This window comes from Helicoverpa zea, chromosome 11, assembly GCF_022581195.2.
Source record: "Helicoverpa zea isolate HzStark_Cry1AcR chromosome 11, ilHelZeax1.1, whole genome shotgun sequence".
Classification (NCBI taxonomy): domain Eukaryota; kingdom Metazoa; phylum Arthropoda; class Insecta; order Lepidoptera; family Noctuidae; genus Helicoverpa; species Helicoverpa zea.
The window spans coordinates 11,001,878-11,018,044 of record NC_061462.1 but is presented as its reverse complement, the minus strand read 5'-3'; the positions used below and the strand labels follow the sequence as shown (position 1 = coordinate 11,018,044).

Sequence of the window (16,167 nt, the reverse complement as noted above, 5' to 3'; positions counted from 1 at the left end):
ACATAGTTTACTTGATTCATCGTTGTGTGGTGCCGAAGTTTATGTATCATTTTGTTTATAGTACAAAATAGTGAGTGACAAATATTTTAATTAGCAGAAATGAGTTATAGAACTTGTTTCAATAAACTTTAAATAATCCAAAGCAACCGGTGTTAACCCAAAATGTATCACCTTTCTGGCCATGTTATATTTTACGCCCATAATCCCTATAGGGCTATGAAAGTGAGGGAATAGAGGATCCACCTGTGTCTGCGCAATGTCTACAATGAGTCTGGACGCCTTTATATTTTGTACTATTCATCAATTTTCTCACCTCCTTAAAAGAATGAATGAATGTGTCCTGTTGATGAAGAGATTATCAAACAACCCATCTCTCACCCAACAGATAAATATCCGAAACAATTAGAGCTGCTCTCACTAGAGTTGCCAGTGTTACCGTGTGAGACGCGCATACGCATCGTGTCGCAGGCCGCCATCGATCGCGCCGACGATCACGAGCTGGCTAGGATTGTGCTGGAGTTTTTGTTACAGGTAATTAATATTTATTTGAGGATTTAAATATGTATTTATTTATTTATGTACCTAAGGTAAAAAAGTAATTTATTACTTTTTTTTTCAATATCCTTTGATGAGACCAGTCATCTTGACCTACTCTCGAGGCTTTGATATTTACTACCCAAAAATAATCAAAATGCGAAATGTTTTTCAATGATAAAAAATCTGCTCAAAACAGCTTTAGCAGACGTGGAAGTCTCCATCCATCTAAAGGCTGGTCGCGGTAAACGTAGTTTACCTTGACAACAGCTATAGGTACCTATAAAACAGGTCTCACATATATTTTTACACATACAATAGCTTAGGTATTGTCCGGTATTATAATGGCTACATTTATCCAGATGCTGAAGTAGTTCTCTCAGGAAACGGGTGAAATTGCTGGTAGAAGCTAGACATTAATATTCGATTTATATATTGCAGACTGGTCTAAAACGCAAGTCGTTGTCATGCAAGAGCCAGTGCGACGTGGCTGCGCGGGAGTGCGTGCCGCGACTGCTTGCAGCGCACCCGTACCTACACGTCATCGCGCTGCATATAGTCGCTGATTTCAATATTGGTGAGTAATACCTTTTTGGTCATATGAATTTGAGTAAGTTTTGATATTGGGACTTGTATAAGATGTAAACATTTTTCTATAAAGTTAAAGCCTTCCTTAACAGTATTTTACCAACCCACATTGAGCAAACGGGGGATTAATGCTCAATCCTTCACTGTGTAAGAAGCAGCTTGCGCCCAGTAGCAGTACGATAAAAAGGCTGATGATGATGAAATGTATTTGGACGCATTACTTACTGTAAAAATAAATTGCTTTACAGTGGAAACCCTAGACCCTTCATGTGTGAAGACTCTAAACGTTCACAAATGGCATCCGGACAGCATGGAGATACTGTCACTGTTGGAGGACTGGTCGCGGCGCTGTCAAGTGTTGCTCCAGCATCTGCTGCTGGAGTTGGATTATACTCCGCATGTGTAAGTTATATATTGTATAGTAACAAATGGCGTGGGAACAGCATGGAGATACTGTCACTGTTTTGCACTGCTGTACAAACTTTCGGTTAAACTTCAATGCTTTATGATTAATTAATATTATCTGCTCTTTTTCTTTTCAAGCTTACTTTGTCTGAAAAATTTGTAAACTAACCACGATATCATCTATTCCCACCAGCGGTCTCCCCCTAGAAGTCCAACTATCGATCGGTGCCTGGCTATGCACATACGTGCACCCCCTGCCCACTCCCCCCGAGTGGTGCTGGAGCGTGCTCCGTCGCCTGCGCGTGCACCGCACGTGCTGGGGGATGTGTCTCGATGCACCCCCGCCGGGGGAACAGCCGGGGGACTTGTTCAGTATAGCGTTTGCGATATTGTCCTCTTCGTGGGGGCATTGTATACCTGTGGTAAGTTATTGTTATATTTTCTATTTGTTTATAAAATAACACTTTTTCATGTTTTCTGTTATAAGTCCAACTTGCTTATTTGATATGTTTTTGTGGGGTTAAATTGTACTACAGATTCGTTTACGTTAATATTTGACATACTAAAGTTTTGACCTTACGTAAAGACCTTATTTAAAAGCATATTTGATATAAGTAACATTGTATCGTTGCTCCGCTTTCCTCAAAGACAAAAAAATGTTGATGATAACTACTCTCTTCTCCAACCCCATCAAGTCAAAGCTTATTCTATCTGGCAGATATGTTCAGAAGGCGTGTCAGGGCTGGTCAAGCTGGCGGCCGCTCGACCGCGGGATGCTGTGCAGTGCCTTTCGGGAGTCATGCTGGTCATGGCACACTCGCCGGAGTCCGTCGCTTTCACACCCAAGTTAGTTGCTTTGCGTTGGCTTGAACATTGAAGAGAAAGAACACGTGGAAGTGCCGTTGAGGTGTTTTGTCCGACGCCACTTTCTGCGCCAAATCGCAACACTATGACGACCGCAGCTAAGTACTGTAAACACAGCCTTATCTAAATTGCTTAGGGCCTTATTCTGAAAAGGATAAGTAGACGTTTACGCAGAGATGAAACTAAATGTAAGGACAACGAAACTTCTTTTCTGTTTTAGAATGTAGAATATAATTTTTTATGGGTGAATTTATGGATACTGGTTTTCGTACTGTACAGGTTAAATGGCATTTCCAGTCGTTCTTTCAGTTCCGTGGTGTTGAAGATTTTTGATTTGAGTGGTTGCGTAAAGGCGTGGCTGTAGACCGCTATATCATTTAAGATAGTACAAGAACTTGAAACCTAATTTAAGACTATACACATAAACGGGAACGGGGACGTTTATTTTCCTTAGGTTTAACGAGGTGTTCAGCACACTGCTAAACTCTGGTCCGTCGCTGATGCAGCGAGCGCTAGGCCGCGGCGGCGAGGCGGGAGCCGAGCTGCTGCTGCGGCTGCTACTGGCGCACTGTAGTAACGTGTGAGTACTGTGTGAGACCCATCATCATTCCCTCTTCCAATCCTTCATGCTCAACGGATTGATTCTATACTTATAACAAAATATTATATGGGCACTAAATATTTATCAGCTTTGTTTTTTTAAAGCGGCCTCTCGGCCTGAATCGATTTATTCTTGTGACGTGTCTAATGTTGTCAATCAAAAAAATAATAGTTTTAAAAAACTAAAAAACACGCTTTTTATAGAAAACCGAACTAAAAAATAGAAAATAAATTTTAATGAATTTAAATTAAGAAAATAGTGTTAAAATTTTCAATGAATATAGATTAATAATAGTGTGAATAAAAAAAAATATTTTATTTAAAAAAAAGCGTGGGGTGCATGGTGTCAATAGTTATAAATATTTTATTGACAGATATGAGTAGAGTGATTTTCGTTTCGATAATATCTTAAAAAGCACCCCACGCTTTTTTTAAAATATTTTTTTATTTATTTACACTATTATTAATTTATATTTGGATTTTCCATTGAATGACCAAGACTAGTTTACCCATCCTTGGCCCAAGTCTGGCGTACCATCAAATGGCCAGAGCTAGTTTAGCCAGTTTGGCCCAAGCCTGGCGCGCCATTAGACGGCCGAGGCTAGTTAACTCAGCTTTGGCCAAAGTCTGGCGTACCATCAAATGGCCAGAGCTAGGTGAACCAGTCGTGGACCAAGACTGGCGCGCCATTGGACGGCCGAGGCTAGCTGACCCAGCCTTGGCCCAAGTCTGGTTTACCAAAGGAACGGCCAAGGCTGAGTTGCCCAGTCTTGGCCCAAGTCTGGGACGCCCAGTCTGGCGTCCCAGTGTTGGCGCAAGCTTGGCCCCGTCGTTCAACTCTGGGGACTCCTACATGGGTGATTTTGACGTGAAAGCGTGATTTTTTAATTTTTTAAAACTATTATTTGTTTTGTAGAATTAAAATTCTCTTTAGTATACAAAAAAAATTCAATATTAGAGAAAACGGCTAAAGATAATTATTGGAAATAAAAATTAACATCGAGTCTTGCCTTATCGACTGTAGAGAAAAATTATAGAAAATTTTAATTAATTTTCTTACCTTATCGACTATAGATGAAAATTATATAAATTAACAAAAATCATATTTTTCAAATTGAAAAAATGGAATAGTTTTATCAAATTAGTGTATTGTCATCGGTCCTCAATAAATATACAAAGTTTGAACGAAATCTGGCCTTTTAAAGTGGGTCAAAATCGCGCCCAAAGAAGTCGGTTACAAACAAACATACAAACATACAGGTGAAGCTAATAAAAAACGTGTAAAATATCGCCTTTGTTGTGGCGTTTCGTTCGCGAATAAAAAAATATCTAAACGACACAATCACGAACACAACACATCGTGTACGGGTCTTCCATTTCCACTCCGCTCTCGCGCCACTGCCGTCCCCCTGTCCGTAATATTCGCGGCAGAAGGCTTATCGTCCGTACCGTGTGTGCTCAGGTCAGGCGGCGCGCTGTGCGCATGGCTGGCAGCGCTCTGGCGTACACGCCTGCCCGGCGCATGCTCGCTCGCCGACGCCGCCGCAGTCGCGACTCGACTCTGGCCGCGTCTCGACGCATACGCTAACTCTCTGTTACAGGTATGCGATACATTAACTCCTTTTATTTGTTCCTTGATAAAATTGCTGTAATAATGTTCACTTTGTACAGGAAGAAAACGCAAAAGAACACATAGATCACGCTGTGCGAAACGCAACCTCCGCTCCGTTACTGTCCGAGTGCTTACTGCGAGCGTGGCACGCGGCGCGGGAGGCTCGCTCGCAGCTGTACGCGCGGCTACTGAGCGCGCTACACCAGCAGCGCGCACAGGCACACAAGATACACGTTGACAACGCGCTGCAGGTACGTCAGCACGTTACACAGCGAGTGCTTACTGCGAGCGTGGCACGCGGCGCGGGAGGCTCGCTCGCAGCTGTACGCGCGGCTACTGAGCGCGCTACACCAGCAGCGCGCACAGGCACACAAGATACACGTTGACAACGCGCTGCAGGTACGTCAGCACGTTACACAGCGAGTGCTTACTGCGAGCGTGGCACGCGGCGCGGGAGGCGAGCGAGCCAATCACTTGCGCTAAAACTTAGGGACGAGTCACACTGAAATGACAGCGGCCGGCAGCCTTGCTGCTGGCGGCCTCGCGCGACCTCTAGACCCCGCGCGCCTTGTATCTTCTTGACTAGTTTAGTTTCGCCTGAGGTCTCCCGGGTCTGGAGGTCGCGCGAGTCCGCCAGTGGATGGAAGAAGGGGTGTTCAGACATCGAGCGCGTGACGTCACATTCCGCGGCACGATGCCACGGCGTCAACCAAAACATTGAAATTTAAGTCGTATTTGAACGAGATAAGTTTCAATCTCCTTTTCCCAAGTTTAAATTCTTCATCATACCATCTTAATGTGCACCAGCCATGATACTTTGTACTATTTTCTTCAGAAAATTGGCGCGTCGATATCCGCAGAAGAGCTGGTGATATACCGCACGGCGACCGCAGCGCTCGTGGCCCCTGTTGCCCATCCGTCTCACCTGACATTATGGAGACTGCTCATGCATCTGTATTTGCAGACACCACCTGAATATGGGTAAGTTATACTTATGTACCTATGTTACTTGTTTATTTAATTTATCTGCACCAACAAACAATACGTAAGGAGGAAATAAATAAAGACCATCGTATGTTTGATATTTTAAAAAGATATTGAAGGAGAGCAATTTTTATACAACAACGTTTACCTACTGTTTGGATGACAAAATCTATGTGAACACTCCTATTTTGCAATGAGCGGCTATGTATGGAGAACTTGTCAGTTCTTGTCCAAAAGACCCACTCCCTAAAAATATTTTGCATTTGTTTTGTTAGAGTAAGTTTAAAATTGGAATTTGCTTCCACCAGGCCAGTGCCCGCAATAGGACCTTTATTCTTCAGCGGAATGAAGAAGTCCCGAACGCTTGCTCAAATCAAAAAACGACTACTAGACACGATAACTTACCATCACAACGAAGGCGAGACACTTAAAAACGAGCACAAATCTATCGATACTGGAGAAACGCAATCGATTCAACGAGCAGAACGAGCAAGTCCGGCCGATACCGATGATAGTCTTCTCCCAGCGTTATCGATTATCGATTTGACCGGAGAATCGAGTGGTTCCAGCGATAGTGATGACAATGCCGATGATAGCCGAAGCGAGAAGGAAGCCAGTCCGAATAGGGAGGCGATTGAAACGAAGAGGAATATATTCAGTTTGATTACATATCATGCTGCTGCCGAAAAGTAAGTCTAATCGTTGTATGAACCTCCATGCTATTTAAATTGTTGTTTTTTATACATAGTTGATTTTCTTTAAGGATGCTAAACGAGTATTTGTCTTGGCTGGAAGAAGGTGAAAAGGTGCGAGCTCCACCTCATTTTGCTGATATTGCAAGATATATACCGGAACATGTAAGTCTTATTACATTGCTGTATCTTGACATATATGGATATTGACTTCATGGGATTGCCCAAAGCAAATGTTTAGAATTCGTTTTTTTTTTTAATAAATGTTGGTGCTTTATGTCTTCGACGTATAATGGCTTCAATCCTCTTTATGTCAAAACTAGCTTTTGCCAACGTTTTTTACCCCTATCTCGTGGGAACTACTCCGCGGACCCGGATAAAAGCACCATAGGGTGCATAGGGCGGTGGAGCCTACCTGAACAAATGGGCTATCTAAGACTGATTTTTTTTTCAAATCAGACAGGTTCCTGAGAAATAAACAAACAATCTTTTCAGCTTTACAATACCAATATAGACAAGATGTAGGGTTCAGTCATCAGCAACGCTATGAGTTGCAGCAAATAAAACACTTGGACAATTTATTCAGGCTCTAGAAGCGGCGTGGAAACGCGCAGTGCCGCGTCTTCTACCATCAATAGAGGTGGAAAGCTTTCCCCTACCGAGTGTACCACCAGCGCCTGACAACTCACCACCGCAGACGCCCTTCCATGTCGCTGTTGATAATATCCTGAAGATTAAGGACCACTCCAGGAGAAGGTGAGAATGCTGTAGTATGTAGAATTATATCAGTGCCTCGTCTTCTACCATCAATAGAGATGGAAAGCTTTCCCTTGCTGAGTGTACCACCGCCGCCTGACAACTCACCACCGCAGACGCCCTTCCATATCGCTGTTGATAATATCCTGAAGATTAAAGACCATTCGAGAAGAAGGTAAGAGTTTAAAGATACTGTAAAACGTGGATCTTATCCTACTACGACTAGATTTTTTTAAGTATATGAGTATCCGGTTAGACTGGAAGCCGACCCCAACATGATTGGGAAAAAGGCTCGGAGGATGATGAAGAGTATGCATGAAACATAGCAGGATCGCAGATCATATCGTTATGTTTCTGTCACTTGTGCAGTTATTTATTTTATTAAATAGATGAAGGACTTACAGCTATTAAAAACAGTTTGAAAAAGGAAATCATCAATTATTTTTATTATTTTCAGACGAAAACGCACATTGATAAAGTCGCCTCTAGAAGACGTCGATTTCAGAGACGCGCGAACATTGTTATCGCTTGTCGATAAACATTTGAAAGACATCGAAAGGCTCGCACAGTAAGTCCATTGTGTTTTTAAATTATATTTTCATTTTATCGCTGAATATTGTTCCCTCTAGTAAGAAATCTATATCGATGACATGACATGTAGAAGGAAACTGTTTGACAAAATTGTAAGAACTTTTTTAATTCCTACGAAAGTATGAAAATTTGTCTATTTCATTTTTGGAATTTGTCTGAATTAAAAACATTTTATTTATTATATTATATCTTTGGGACTAAATGCAACTATTTATTTATATTTCCATTGTAAACACAGTGATTGGTGTACAGAAGCATCCCGCGTGTCAGCTCTAGACAGCAAACTGTGGGAGTTAGTGAGCGTTCTACGCGTGCGTCGCGCATTGCCGCCCGTGCGCAAGAGTTGCGCTAACAAGTGCAAGCCCATCACTATTTATATACCGGTATGTATCTGTTTGGAGTGTCGTTTAAGTGAAGTTTTGTGATTGCGCAATTATTGCGCTAACAATAATTTATGTACAAAATTAAACATTTAATTAATGCGATAATTTTAAAGTATATTTAGACCATATACATATCTGTATATTGCGCAAAAACTGCGCTATCGAATAAACGTTTTGATGAAACTTAACAGTAGTGAAGCTAATATATATGAACACCACTGGCTTTATTTATTTATTCAGGAACAAGAGTGGTGCATCTCAGTGGACGCTGAGCGCGGCATCAAGGAGAACAGACACAGCGCTCGCGTGTCACTGCGGCGACTGGCTCGCGCTAGACCACACGCCGCTAAGACTGCCGCCGCGCTACATACTATCGCGAGGTATATGACATATTGTATGAGTATATACAGGAACAAGAGTGGTGCATCTCAGTGGACGCTGAGCGCGACATCAAGGACAACAGAGCGCTCGCATGTCACATTTTTTGTTTTTAATGAAATGCTCAATATTTCAAGATTATTTTCTATATCAAATACTTGAATAAGCAGGTGTGACAAACGATATCTGGTATCAAATTCCTCCAAAAGAAATGTATAGATAGTTCAACTCAGATTTGCGCGCGGCCCTATGTGTGCATCGGCTTATAAATATACAACTTTCATTCGTGTGACAGTGACGTCGTCCGAGCATGACGTGTTCTTATCGCTTTTTGTTATGGGTACAGTCGTTTACGAAAATGTCTAGTTCTTCACGGAGAAAATGTTTAAGGAGTCAGGTAGCGTTCCAAAAAATGAAACAACATTCAGAGCTTTTTATTATTACATTTTACAGTTTTTCATTATTTTCTCATACGTTTTTTCAAATATCAAATTGACAGTATCTAAGAAATAAATGAGGTGAAATATCTAAGATGAATTAAATACTCCTTACATATTTTCTAGCTCGGGGTACGCGGACAATAAATAAAAGTGTCGACTAAGAATGTAAAAAAACGTATAATCTAGTATAATAATGTGAACAAAATGTGTGGGGAATTAATAAAAAATATATTGCTTCGCATAATGTCGACCAAAATAAGACGGAAATAATGAAACTCATAAAAGAACGTTTAAGTGAAATTGATGAAGGGATTTTGGGTAATACTTGTCGATATGTACAAAAGAAAAAATAAGAATACCTACTATAGACATTTTGACATGGAGTCAAAATTTATAATTGACCTTGGTGAGAGTAGCGAATCCGAAAATTCATCATTTGATTTTTCAAGTAGCGATTCAGAATCATTATAAATAAATAAACATTAAATTACGTAATAACCGATTTTCTTTAAACAGCCGTATACAACCCCTAAATAACTGTATTTGTACCCGACTGTACCTCTTGTCACGCACACAAAGTCACTGCATATGTACAAGGGTTACCCACACATAAGGCCGCGCGCAAGACTGAGTTGAACTTACTATACCTACTTACATAGGTTTTCATGAAGTTTTATCATGTACAGACGCACGTGCAGCAGCGAGGCGGGAGTGCGCGTGGCGGAGCGCGCGTGGCGCTGCGCGGGCGCGCCCGGCGCCGGCGCCTGCGCACCCGCCGCTACCTTGCTTACTGCGCTCACTACTGATCTCGCAGAGGTAACGTGTTACGAACTTATTCGTGTTTTTGTATAGTGGAATTTTTTTTTATTTACTAGCCAAGTGTACTAGAAATATTAAAAAGAGAAAGGAGTCTTAATTACGACCTATTTTGTTGTTATGAGAAATCTTCAGCCCTGATTGAACTAAGTCCATTTTTTCCGCTTTTTATGTTAAGAAAACAACTTCTAATCATAAAATGAAAAGTATGTCTGCTGAGTTTCTTGCCGGTTTTTCTCCATAAGACCCGCTCCTACGAATTGTGCACCTAGCTTGACGTTGCATAAAAACTTGTGATATTATGTCTATATGAAATAATCTATTGTTTTGTAATAAAAATATCTATTGTTGTTTACCACGACTGTAGCGTTGGATATGCCACGACGGGCGTCTCTCCGCCGACCTGCTCTCCACATGGGGTAAGCGCGCCAGCACCGCGCTGCAGCAAACATTGTGCGGAGCTCTGTTAGCGCCGCGAAGATTGGCGCCCGGGGACTGGCATAAGGTGTACACGGCCTTGTTGGCTTCTAGTCTGCCTTCGCATGCTGTGTTCAGTTATTTGTCTAAGGTGAGTGACTATTAAACTGTAGCGAATAGGAAAGGACAGTAGTGCCACGTTTGAACCCACTTATGTTCCTTCGGGAGCCCTTTATGTCACTTAATTTTACATTTCTGAACCATTTATTTAACAGTTTATGAGATCAATATAAATCAAGTACAAAGGCAAAGCTTATAAGAACCGTGTTACCATTTGACTGTTTACACGAAAGCTTCACTTGTCCGTAAACGGCCATCATTGACTTTTAAATAGAAGACTCCTCTTTTTGGAATGTCGGTTAAAAACGTGCATGTAAAAGCCGTCAAATGGGCAACTTTATAAATGTTAAGGTAATAGGGTTGTTTCCAATTTTCGGAAATCTATTTAGATAGCTTCTAAATAATTTAAAGATCACCCTCTCTTTCATTTTTCGTCTCAAATCTTTTTATTTTTTATGTATTACTTTTTTTTCTATTTTTCTTAAAACATTGCTCAGCAAACGCTAGATCACGTGACTGTGACGTCACTGCTCACTGTTCATTCCTTTACATTAAAGTACATCTGACGAGAAAAAACTAAGTATCGTACTAACTAATTGATTTCTTAATTTTAATCATGTATTTTTATAAAATAGCTTCTAAAACTACAATATTTTATACATGTAAATTATTTTTATACATTAAGCACAAAAATAAAATAACTCAAATGTTTTGAGTTGTTTACGCGGTAAAATGAAACGGTGCAAAGAAACGTAAAGTTTGTGTTTATTTTTTATATTGAGGTTATGTTTGTGTCAGCGTTCGAAAAGATTTGATGTTGTTTCAAAAAACTTAAATTAAATGAATATCTACAAGGTTTTTGTTGTGCGAGACTGTGGAAATACGACTATTAGTGCTCCAAATAAACTGTTCATCCACGTTCCGCTGAATAAAAATCTTGGTTATTGGCAAAGAATTGAGCGACCATATAAGAGGTAGACTCTTGGCAGATTGGAACTATCAGCTTTCATAAATCCTTTCTCCATAATTCTTTATCAGTTGTATCACTTAAATCCAATTAACACACAGAGCTTCACAGATGCAAATAAACAAAACATTAATTCTGAGGTTATTTCGGGTTATATATCTGTCACTGTCAAATACTTTATTGTCAAATATAGAAAGGATGACGTCATCGGTCTCTTCTCGTCGTTTTTAATGGCGTGACGTCATAGGCTCTAAATTAAAATTTCATAATTAAAAAAAAAATATATGGTCAGTTATAAATAATATAATAATAATATAAATGCTTATCGTGTTTCTAGTTTTGTAAACTTTCGGTGCATTTATTTATTTTTGACTAAATGAATACTAGGAAACAACCCTATTGGCGTGAAATGTAGTGTGATGGATTTTTTCCCCAGTTCGAAATGACTCGCTGGTCAGAAACCGCAGACGCGACCCAACGCAGAGACATGCTTGAGGCCCTAATTCACGCCGTCCAACGCTGGGGTCCTTCCCCGGCTCCTGAACACACCATGCTAGTCGAACTACTAGGAGTACATAGCGCAGTACTGGTGGACTCGAGGGAGCTTTGTGCTCATATAGTGAGATGTGTGTCAGCGGCTATCAATAATAAGCTGCCCCCTGCACATTGGACGCATGTGGTCAGAGCTGTTGAAATGAAAGCCGCTGGAGTGCCCTTCGATCAGGTAAGAAGTACTAGGAGTATTAGGAGTGGTATTTTGAAAGAGGAAGTGTGTAAGGAATGTAGAGGCTGTGCAAGGGAGATATAAAGCACCACCTCATAGATTCATAGCAATAAGTTAATTCGAAAGACAAAATGTACTAGGAGTGGTGGACTCGAGAGAGCTTTGCGCTCATATAGTGAGATGTGTGACAACAGTTTAGGCTGTTGAAACGAAAGCCGTTGTAGTCCCTTTCGAGCGGGGTGTGCAGTGGGGCGTTGTTGAGAGCTTGACGTTCTTTGTCATTTGTTTTTGAATGAGGGCCCCCGATAAGTCAACTTGGACGCCCCGCGACCACGCACCCTCTAATGAGAATTAGTAGCGTGCATGCTGAAACGGTCCATTCACGCCCCGCCGTTCCGAATTTGCGGCCTTAATAGTTAATATTTCCCAGAAAGATGAACCTGCTTCCCGCAATTTTGACCTTAAACTAAGACTGACTGTCTCAATATAGTTTGTTTTTTTGCAAAGCTTGGGCACGTGATCCGGTCTCTGGGCGTGTCATGGTGGGAGGCGCGCACGGGCATGTCGGGCGCGCGCGGCACGTCGCACGCCGCGCACGCGCCGCACGTCGCGCGCCTGCTGCACGCGCTGCAGCGAGCAGCAGTCGCAGCCGCCAGAGCACTCAGCTATGAGCCGGAGAGAGGTATGTAGTGACGTCACAAGCTGGGCGTGCCGGGTGGGAGGCGCGCACGGGCATGTCGGGCGCGCGCGGCACGTCGCACGCCGCGCACGCGCCGCACGTCGCGCGCCTGCTGCACGCGCGGCAGCGAGCAGCAGTCGCAGCCGCCAGAGCACTCAGCTATGAGCCGGAGAGAGGTATGTAGTGACGTCACAAGCTGGGCGTGCATGGTGGGAGGCGCGCACGGGCATGTCGGGCGCGCGCGGCACGTCGCACGCCGCGCACGCGCCGCACGTCGCGCGCCTGCTGCACGCGCTGCAGCGAGCAGCAGTCGCAGCCGCCAGAGCACTCAGCTATGAGCCGGAGAGAGGTATGTAGTGACGTCACAAGCTGGGCGTGCATGGTGGGAGGCGCGCACGGGCATGTCGGGCGCGCGCGGCACGTCGCACGCCGCGCACGCGCCGCACGTCGCGCGCCTGCTGCACGCGCAGCAGCGAGCAGCAGTCGCAGCCGCCAGAGCACTCAGCTATGAGCCGGAGAGAGGTATGTAGTGACGTCACAAGCTGGGCGTGCATGGTGGGAGGCGCGCACGGGCATGTCGGGCGCGCGCGGCACGTCGCACGCCGCGCACGCGCCGCACGTCGCGCGCCTGCTGCACGCGCTGCAGCGAGCAGCAGTCGCAGCCGCCAGAGCACTCAGCTATGAGCCGGAGAGAGGTATGTAGTGACGTCACAAGCTGGGCGTGCATGGTGGGAGGCGCGCACGGGCATGTTGAGGCATGTCGGGCGCTAAATAACGACTATTAAGATATTACGGAAACTAAACATTACAGTAACACACCAATATTGACACATATTTATGCCTAAAACAACCTCCATTTTGATTTATAAATTTTGTTGGCGATGCTAGTCCTTATTTCGAAGTCAGCGCAGTACCAGATACCTAATGTTCTGTCCCCAGTGGCATGGTACGCGTGGGCGACGCTACAGGAGTCGTGGGGGCCGTGGATATCCCCGCACCCCGCCGCGCCCCCGCTACTGCCCTCCACCGGGGACCACGAGCAGTACACGCCCATGTTGCGGCACTTCGTCGATAACGTTCATCAGGTCATGCTGGATTGTCCAGGTAAGTGAAACTAATATAATATCTGACTGAATATCCTGGTACATTATTGTAAGCCCATTTACAATGATTTAAACTTTACAGACTACATCACCTAGAGTCTTAAATATAAGCTTTAATCCAATTCGATCCGATTGTATATGGATGACCCATTTTAAGGTTACAGGAAAGAAAATAATTCATAAGCAGCTCCTACCTTTTTCCGTATGCAAAACACTCTTTTGGCTTTTCGATTTCAAAATTGCCATTTCATATTATTATTTATTTCTATCTTACCATCTCCAAAAACTTGCAAAATATGTAAAGTAAATACTTATAGCTTTAAACATTATTCAGGTGCGGAAGTGCCCCTTCTACAACAGATATTCGAGTGGTCGGTCCAAACCTACTTAAGCGTCCAGGGTTCAGTCTCCGCACCCAGTATAGCGGGGACCGCCGCACAGGAGAGTCGTGTGCAAGCGTCCGCTATGCTTGCTGAACTGGCGAAATTACCATGGAGTGAACACCAGTGGTTCTACGGGAAGTGTTTGCAACAGGCTTTACAGGTTGGTAATTTTACTGTACACAAAAATATTTTAATACAAATACACAGTTACGTACAAAGGTGAGTGTTATGTTTAAAATGTATAGCACGAGTCCGCGGTATTTGTTTCCCGAATGTTTAACTTACAGGACGCATAATTCCATTTTATTTGTCAAGTACTAGGACTGACTCGGGAACTTAGATTTACGTCATCGTGGTCAAGAATAACTGTGGTCACACAAAGAGCTTTAGAATTAACGGACTCCTAGATTTTAATCCGTTGTTAGGAAGATGTCCTCATTTCTCGTTTACAATTGGGCGTTAACTTTCCCGAGTGCGTTATGAGATGATAAAGTCATGGCACTGTCTTTTCTCATTACATATTCTTTCAAGTTGAATACTACATCTAACCTTCATTGTCTGTTCAGATGTCAACCAGCACAGACCGGGAGCTCACAACGTGGTGCTGTAACGCGTGGCGCGGTACAGTCGCCGACACGCTGCTGCGCGGCTGCGACGCGACACAGATCTCACCACGCCTCGCCGAGTTGCTGTACCTGTTCACTAGCACCATGTTGCCGCATTCACAGCAGGTAACATGTTCTAGGATTTGGTACTGCGAAGTGTGGAAATACTAGTGGAGGAAGGAAAGATGAGCGGAGATGGCTTATGGCAGGTAGGTCAGGCGCCTTCTGCGAAGTCACTGTACACCGTATGGTGGGCGAGACAGAAACTATCAGTGTAGAAAGCCAATCTTTCTACACTAACTTGAACGGATTTGAAAAAAAAATCATTGGGCCGGTTCCAAAGCGTTACTCGTCCCCCGATTTTGGCGTCGCTATTTTATTAATATATTCTTAAATATTACATCTCCGCTCGTCATTTTGTTCTCCATAGTTGCACCCCTATTGAACCACAAAATTAGCAAAACTAAAAGCAATCTGTTATCGTGTCCCTTTTCTCTAGATATTAGATGAGGCGTGTAAGTTACCGTGGAGCCGTCTCCCCGAGCCCGCGCTTGACGAAGCTCTCGACCGCTTCTTCATGCTGCACCACAACCCAGCTGTACCTTACCATGATCTTCCACAGTTCAGGTAACGTAACCATGACGATGATATTGCCATATACGACAAGAATGTTTTCTTCAACTGCATTTATGTTTTTTTTCTTTGAACAGGCTTATCCTGGCAGCATGCTCGCTACTGGTAACGGACACTAGCGCAGTACGCTCGACAGGCACGTGTCGTGCTGCGCGTGCGCGCGGCGTGTCGCAGTGGGTGCGCGGCGCGTGCGCTCCCACGCTGGCCGCGCACGTGCCCGCGCACACCGTGCACGTGCTGGGCGTTGTCACCGAGCTAGGTATGTTATGTGTGTGAGACGCTAGCGCAGTGCGTATGACTGACTGACCGCCGTTAGAATAGGGGTTAGGCCCCACATTAGGCGCGCTCATTTCTCGGGCGTATGAGCTCGGCTACCATAAGCGTCGCTTGTTGTTGCCGTGGGACGTGTGTGCAGCGGCAGCAGCACAGTTACACGCCTACCTGTGTGTTTTATTTACCCCCCTCCGTGTCTACGTCCCCTCTCTGCCCAGGTGGCCAGTTCGTTAGAGACACTCCCATGGATCAATCCATGGGAGTGTCTCTAACGAACTGGCCACACGGCAGCACACACAAAGCCACATTTTGTTAAATATAAATTGGGATGTTTTTTGCAGCTGTATACTTGGACGAAACGCAAGGAGAAATAGAAGAATTACTCAGTCGTGCAGTAGTCATAATGTGCATCGAGCCAGCCGCAGCTGCTGCTTTGCCGGTAAGCATTTTACTAAAATCACAATTACAGCGTTTTCACACTAGCACATTTTCAGCTCTTTTTAACACGCTTATATTAATTTCACATGTAACTATGTATGTAAGAAAATCTTGGAATCTTAATTTGCCTTCGATTAGGGTGAAATTTTGCACACACTCAAAGTTCTGATGACAAATACATG

The 16,167-nt window shown here is 43.6% G+C and overlaps 1 protein-coding gene across 1 annotated transcript in view; it reads left to right on the top strand.

Annotated features, from left to right (window-relative positions):
• LOC124634712 overlaps window positions 1-16,167 on the top strand; it is a 35,277-nt gene that overhangs the window by 9,801 nt on the left and 9,309 nt on the right. Inside the window, exons 9-34 of the mRNA XM_047170372.1 lie at window positions 386-531; window positions 976-1,111; window positions 1,371-1,524; window positions 1,721-1,949; window positions 2,246-2,373; window positions 2,846-2,971; window positions 4,454-4,592; window positions 4,663-4,854; window positions 5,439-5,584; window positions 5,896-6,276; window positions 6,351-6,444; window positions 6,866-7,035; window positions 7,493-7,603; window positions 7,865-8,009; window positions 8,250-8,389; window positions 9,514-9,643; window positions 10,011-10,211; window positions 11,584-11,871; window positions 12,379-12,553; window positions 13,081-13,245; window positions 13,490-13,654; window positions 13,988-14,196; window positions 14,603-14,767; window positions 15,141-15,268; window positions 15,352-15,533; window positions 15,889-15,986. Coding sequence (XP_047026328.1) covers window positions 386-531; window positions 976-1,111; window positions 1,371-1,524; window positions 1,721-1,949; window positions 2,246-2,373; window positions 2,846-2,971; window positions 4,454-4,592; window positions 4,663-4,854; window positions 5,439-5,584; window positions 5,896-6,276; window positions 6,351-6,444; window positions 6,866-7,035; window positions 7,493-7,603; window positions 7,865-8,009; window positions 8,250-8,389; window positions 9,514-9,643; window positions 10,011-10,211; window positions 11,584-11,871; window positions 12,379-12,553; window positions 13,081-13,245; window positions 13,490-13,654; window positions 13,988-14,196; window positions 14,603-14,767; window positions 15,141-15,268; window positions 15,352-15,533; window positions 15,889-15,986 — 4,343 coding nt within the window. The remainder of the gene's footprint in view (window positions 1-385; window positions 532-975; window positions 1,112-1,370; window positions 1,525-1,720; window positions 1,950-2,245; window positions 2,374-2,845; window positions 2,972-4,453; window positions 4,593-4,662; window positions 4,855-5,438; window positions 5,585-5,895; window positions 6,277-6,350; window positions 6,445-6,865; window positions 7,036-7,492; window positions 7,604-7,864; window positions 8,010-8,249; window positions 8,390-9,513; window positions 9,644-10,010; window positions 10,212-11,583; window positions 11,872-12,378; window positions 12,554-13,080; window positions 13,246-13,489; window positions 13,655-13,987; window positions 14,197-14,602; window positions 14,768-15,140; window positions 15,269-15,351; window positions 15,534-15,888; window positions 15,987-16,167) is intronic.